At 53.6% G+C, this 6,850-nt stretch overlaps 1 protein-coding gene across 1 annotated transcript in view; it reads left to right on the top strand.

The window, feature by feature from the left end:
* aatkb (apoptosis-associated tyrosine kinase b) overlaps positions 1 to 6,850 on the top strand; it is a 34,235-nt gene that overhangs the window by 12,282 nt on the left and 15,103 nt on the right. Inside the window, 1 exon segment of the mRNA XM_067244333.1 lies at positions 2,793 to 2,926. Coding sequence (XP_067100434.1) covers positions 2,882 to 2,926 — 45 coding nt within the window. The 5' untranslated portion in view covers positions 2,793 to 2,881.

Genomic DNA, 6,850 nt, shown 5'->3' on the forward strand with positions numbered 1-6,850 from the left:
ACCACCCAGTACCTCCTCCCTCTCCATACCATAGGACTTACGGTATCTTAGCCTCTCTAGAGAAACTGCCTGTAGAGAGCTCAGGTGCAGGATCATATCATAACCCCTCTCCCTCATTATACCTGCTAGCCTGCTGGCCTCACGTACAGCCCAGGGGAACAGTGTCTGGTTCAACAGCCCGTCGTGAGAGCTGCATTAGCTAATCTCTGGTGCTTTATTTTAATTTCGTAGCTGCTGGGATCCAAGTGTGCCAGTCAAATATTAATGCAAAACTGTGTTCACCAGCCGCCCGACCCCAGTCCCCCCCCCAGGCCCCCCCAGTCCCCCCCCCAGGCCCCCCCAGTCCCCCCCCCCAGGCCCCCCCAGACCAACAGCCTCCACTGTGTGGTTTTGGGACAAATTTCTAGGCTGAACGCTTCAAAATCTCAACAGAGTGCTTAAGAAGCCCAGCTCCTCATGGCGTTTGATTTTAAATGCCTCCTCACCAGCTAAATCTGATTAAATCGATGTCTTTGAAAAAGAGGTCTGGAACAGCAATTTATTCCCCCCCCCCCATACTGGAATATCGACTTGTTTAGTCCACCCATGCTCTCTCCAGTCCTGCCCCCCCTCTGTGAGCGGGTTGAGTTCCTCAGAGCTGCTGCTGTAGAGGAGAGGAGGCCAGCATTGATATGAGGTATAACGCAGACCAACACTGACTGCACCCTGGAACATGTATGCGTTTGAAGATGACAAACCGAATCCACTGTTGCTGTGGATCACGTTTTTTCTTTTCTTTGTCTCTTTACACCCTGCTACCTCAAATGCACCTCTCTCTCTCTCTTTCTCTCTCTCTCTCTCCTCTCTCTCTCTCTCTCTCTCTCTCTCGTCTTCTCTCTCTCTCTCTCTCTCTCTCTCTCTCTCTCTCTCTCTCTCTCTCTCTCTCTCTCCTCTCTCTCTCTCTCTCTCTCTTTCTCTCTCTCTCTCTCTCTCTCTCTCCCCTCTCTCTCTCTCTCTCTCTCTCTCTCTCGTCTCTCTCTTTCTCTCCCTCTCTCTCTCTCTCTTTCTCTCCCTGCCCAATTACACTAAGAGCCTGATAAACACTCAAAGCCAATGGTGGTACCAGCTTCAGAGGATCAGCACAAACTGGGTGTATCTGTGGGGGGGAGGGGGGGGGGGGGGGGTGATGGTTGGCATGGATCAACATGAGAGATTTACAGCTGAAGGGAATCCTGCATGACTGTCTGTCCAATCTGTTTCCGTGGTAACCAACGGCTCTCAGGATGGATATGTAGCTGGGTAAAAATACTTTTCACAGCTTAGTCCGAAAACAATGCCGAAATTAGACATGATTACAAGATTGGACGCTTCGCAGTTCTCAGAGAGCAGACTGATAAGAAAAATGCTAATTTGGACAAAGAAACTCAGAGCATTCTATGCTTTGGGTGGAATGAGATACAGAGTTAAACAGAAAGCCATGAAATAAAATTCTCGAAGCCAGTAGAAAACCCCTCACAGCCGTGCGGTTTGTTTTAATAAAGGCTCTAGCGGGAAAACAGTTGTGGATCCAGAGTAAATAAACAACCAAGTCCTCTGATTAATATTTCAAAGTAATTACATTTGCCTATCGTGCGCAATTAGCTCAACAGGAATTTCTGTAAAGAAAGTCGCACTCCCAGCAATTTCCCATCGTGTAGACGATCGTTTCATAACAGTGTTGAATACTTTCACAGCAAATATGGACATCTATGTCGATGCTTTCAAATGTAAATAGGTTGCATATTAAACATTCTCTGTGGCGATCCTGTGAGGCATGTCTCCATCAGCAGCACAACTTCCCCTAAGCCTCTTTCCAAGATGCTGGACAGAAATGAAAACAGGGAAGGTTCCTCCCATCTACCCTTTAGGATGCTAAACTATTGGTTTTATTCATCTCGCACAATACAAAGTCTCCCATGACGTCAATCTTGTTCCGACAGCTGATTCATTGGAGCCATTTTAGACGTCTCTATTTGATATCAAAAGCATTTGGGAGTTTCACAGCGGTGTGTTGCAGCACATGGTCGCTAAATCAGGGCCTTTGTTTTCAAAGTAGAGGTTGCACAGATTCATTGTGCTCGGCTCGTGATTCAGCGGTGCCATATTTCGTTTGATTAGAGCAGTGCTCTCCATCCCAGGTCCTCAGGGGCCCCACTGTCCTGCATGTCTTAGATGTTCCAACACACTGTTGTCCAGCTCTGCAGAAGCCTGATTCATGTGAATCAGGTGTGTTGGAGCAGGAAACCCTGTAAGACATGCAGGGCAGTGGGCCCTGAGGGACCCGGGGTGAAGATCCATAGATTAGATCAGGGTTCTCCAACCCTGGTCCTCAGGGTCCGCTGTCCTGCATGTTTTAGATGTTTCGCTGCTCCAGCACACCTGTTTCAAATGAATGGGTCGTTATCAAGCTCTGTGGAAGCCGGGTAATGACCTTCATTTGATGTTCATGATCTTCGGCTCATCCGTCTAAAGACGAAGAACAACCTGGAAACACAAACTGTTGAAATCCTGCAGAAACGTATCCAGGCTGCATGTGTGCGTGGCTGGTGGAACTATAATGAATTTATTTTATGTGAAAAGCTGCTCCATGTGTATCACACTGGAACTGTGTGTGTGTGTTCCCCACCCTCCCACACTCACCCAGAATCCAGTCTGATGAACACGAGTGTTTTTATATAACACACTTTCCTCCGCTGCTATTTGTGTCTCTGGTAGTGCTGTCTCCCTGGGCTGCTGCTTGTGGAGGGGTGTGTAATGCCTGTTGTGTCCTGCAGATGGCGCCACGCTGAGCGGGCTGTCCTGGTCGTCCTCCCTGACCGTGGTGGCCGTCTCCCTGTGCGGGATCTTCACCTTTGTCTTCCTCATGCTGGCCTGTGTCTGCTGCAAGAAGAGCCGCACGGGCTTCAAGGTGGGCCTCACACGTGCACACACACGTGCACACACACGTGCACACACACACATGCACGTACACACACATCTGCACACGCACACACACATACAGACCTGCACACACATGCACATACACGCATGTGCACACACTTAGACACATGCACACACACGTTATTTCCTAGCTCAAGTTCTCCAAGACTCCAAGTTCCACATATCTTCCAGTCTGACACACACACACACACACGCACACGCACACACCATTTTAGATAAACACACACACACACGCATGCTTCAGAGAAGATACCGTAAATCCACACACCCAAGGACACAAACATTCCTAAACATTTCCCTCTGAAGCCCTGGTCTCTAGTACAGAATGCACTCATGGTTAAACACACACACACACACACACACACACTCCGTCAGGAGGGAGAGAGCGCTCTGCAAGCGGCTGCTTCATTTAAAATGCTGTGGTTCTATTTCCCAACTGGGAAGGCTGGGAGGCTGGGAGGAGAGGGTAGGTCTGGGTGCTGGGAGGCTGGGAGGAGAGGGAAGGCCTGGTGGCTGGGAGGCTGGGAGGAGAGGGTACGTCTGGAGGCTGGGAGGCTGGGGAGGAGAGGGTAGGCCTGGGTGCTGGGGAGGCTGGGAGGAGAGGGTACGTCTGGAGGCTGGGAGGCTGGGAGGAGAGGTACGTCTGGAGGCTGGGAGGCTGGGAGGAGAGGGAAGGCCTGGGTGCTGGGAGGCTGGGAGGAGAGGGGTACGTCTGGGTGCTGGAGGCTGGGAGGAGAGGGTACGTCTGGGTGCTGGGAGGCTGGGAGGAGAGGGAAGATCTGGAGGCTGGGAGGCTGGGAGGAGAGGGTACGTCTGGAGGCTGGGAGGCTGGGAGGAGAGGGTACGTCTGGGTGCTGGGAGGCTGGGAGGAGAGGGAAGGTCTGGAGGCTGGGAGGCTGGGAGGAGAGGGAAGGCCTGGGTGCTGGGAGGCTGGAGGAGAGGGTACGTCTGGAGGCTGGGAGGCTGGGAGGAGAGGGAAGGCCTGGGTGCTGGGAGGCTGGGAGGAGAGGGTACGTCTGGGTGCTGGGAGGCTGGGAGAAGAGGGAAGGCCTGGGTGCTGGGAGGCTGGGAGGAGAGGGTACGTCTGGGTGCTGGGAGGCTGGGGAGGAGAGGGTACGTCTGGAGGCTGGGAGGCTGGGAGGAGAGGGTACGTCTGGGCGCTGGGAGCTGGGAGGAGAGGGTACGTCTGGGTGCTGGGAGGCTGGGAGAAGAGGGAAGGCCTGGGTGCTGGGAGGCTGGGAGGAGAGGGTACGTCTGGAGGCTGGGAGGCTGGGAGGAGAGGGTACGTCTGGGCGCTGGGAGGCTGTAACACGACAGAGCGATCTTGGGCCCGTCAGCAGCGCTGTGGCTGCCTCTCTGAGCAGAACAGACAAATGGGTCAGAGTCACCAGAATAAAGAGTACAGGCATTGGGTAGTGTGTGTGTGTGTGCTTTTGGAGGTTTGCGTATGTTTGTTAGTGTTTAATCTAGAACTCACTCTTTAATGTAAATAGTACACGCATTATCTTAAAACACTAGGAGTTAATAACGACTGCATAAGTAACTGTGCAGAAACTCATTACCCATCATGCAGTGCCAGGCGATGACTTCCTGTGCATTTGGCCTCATGTTTATATCTATGCCTCCGCATTTTAAGTCCACAACGTGTCATCCAGCACAGTGCCTTTCCCCGGCCTGGTCAGCATTCTCCCGGTGGACTTGACAGTGTGTGAATGGAAATATATTCCCACACATATGGCAGTGATAGTTATTAACATAATGCAAGTCACCTCTAAAAGGTTTTGCTCCTGCAGTCTGTTGGAAACGTCTCTGCACATGACTTTGAGGTGAAGGATTTGAGAGGGACAGAGGAAAGTAGAGGTAAACCTGGAACTATGTCTGGCAGAAGTATTTTAACTGGGGTGTCGCAAAAGTGCTCATCAACTGAGATTTCTCTCCTTAGAAAAGTGGTATATTTCTCTCTTTTTAAATTAGTTATCTTTTCTAGTTTATTTCGTCTGAACACAGAATCTTGCAAAGAAAGAGAGATTGAAGTCAGATTGATATCCGAACTTCAAATATTTAACTGTCAACTGTTTTTCTTGCGTGAACTTCCATTGTGTACTGTATCTGTGTATGGCCCAAGTGTGTGTGTGTGTGTGTGTATGGTCTGTGTGTGTGTGTGTGTGCCTCTTCCAACATCCTGTGTGTCAGCCCCCAACACATGTCGTTACAGGGATGTGTGGGTGTCTAGTTTGGGTCTTTCAAGTGTGAGGACCACCCAGTGGGTCTCTGTAGGGTGTGTCCAGGAGAGCGCCCAGGGAGAGGGGGCCTGGAGGCGGGGAGGAGAGGGGTGAGAGAGGCGGGGAGGGAGAGGGGTGAGAGGGGGCTGGGAGGAGAGGGGGTGAGAGGGGGCCGGGAGGAGAGGGGTGAGAGAGGGCCGGGAGGCGGGGAGGAGAGGGGTGAGAGAGGGCTGGGAGGAGGGGAGGAGAGGGGGTGAGAGAGGGCGGGGAGGAGAGGGGTGAGAGAGGGCTGGGAGGCGGGGAGGAGAGGGGTGAGAGAGGCGGGGAGGAGAGGGGTGAGAGAGGGGCTGGGAGGAGAGGGGGTGAGAGAGGGCTGGGAGGAGAGGGGTGAGAGAGGGCTGGGAGGAGAGGGGTGAGAGGGGGCCGGGAGGAGAGGGGTGAGAGGGGGCCGGGAGGAGAGGGGTGAGAGGAGGCGGGGAGGAGAGGGGTGAGAGAGGGCCGGGAGAGGGGTGAGAGAGGGCGGGGAGGAGAGGGGTGAGAGGGAGCCGGGAGGTGGGGAGGAGAGGGGGGAGAGAGGGCCGGGAGGCGGGGAGGAGAGGGGTGAGAGAGGGCCGGGAGGCGGGGAGGAGAGGGGTGAGAGAGGGCGGGGAGGAGAGGGGGGAGAGAGGGCGGGGAGGAGAGGGGTGAGAGGGAGCCGGGAGGTGGGGAGGAGAGGGGGGGAGAGGGCGTGAGGAAGGGGCATACCCCAGAGCCCACAGAGCATCCGGCCTCAGGACCTCCATCTGGAATTAGACGCAGCCTCTCCCAGAACAGGATGAGGGGATTTCTGCGGACGAGGGACAGAGCTGGTGTGTGTGTACGTGTGTGTACGTGTGTGTGTGTGTACGTGTGTGTGTGTACATGTGTGTGTGCACACTCATCGTTCAGAGGGGAAGGGGCCTGCCCTGCACATGTTTCCCGACTAAGAGAGAGAGAGAGAGAGAGAGAGAGAGAGAGACAGAGAGAGAGAGAGACAGAGAGAGACAGAGAGAGAGAGAGACAGGAGAGAGAGAGAGAGAGACAGAGAGAGAGAGAGAGAGAGAGAGGGAAGAGTGATGTCATGAGCAAAGAATGTGAAAGCCCTTCCCTCCCACTCTTTTTTCTGTCCCACATTTTTGTGGGGGCTCCTTTTCTGTCGTTTTCTCAATTGCCCCCCCTCTCTCTACACCTCTTTCTCGCTCTACATCTCTCTCTCTCTCTCTCTCTCTCTCTCTCTCTCTCTCTCTCTCTCTCTCTCTCTCGGGAAGAGCATAGGATCCTGCTCTTGGACTGGGAGACAATGCTCCTCCCTTTTCCTCTCCTTTTTTTCTCCCTCCATCTCCTTCTCCCTCCATCTCCTTCTCCCTCCATCCCTGACAGTTGGATGTTCAGTCCTGGTCATTCCAGACTTCTTCCCCGCTCAGGACCTTGACAATGAAACCCTCTCTCTTCAGGACCATGCCCTCACTATGGACGCCGCTGTGCTTGGCACTGCCAACCTCGTGCCCTGGCACCTCCATCAAAACAGCTGGGGGCACTGACGTGTGTGTGTGTGTGTGTGTGTGGAGAAGAACAGCAGAGGGGCAGATCTATGCCTCCTGGTTGTTCACCAGGAGGATGGGCTGCAGTATACATGTTTATGGGAGCAACAC

The sequence above is a fragment of the Osmerus mordax genome, chromosome 10 (genome assembly GCF_038355195.1).
Source record: "Osmerus mordax isolate fOsmMor3 chromosome 10, fOsmMor3.pri, whole genome shotgun sequence".
NCBI classification, from domain to species: domain Eukaryota; kingdom Metazoa; phylum Chordata; class Actinopteri; order Osmeriformes; family Osmeridae; genus Osmerus; species Osmerus mordax.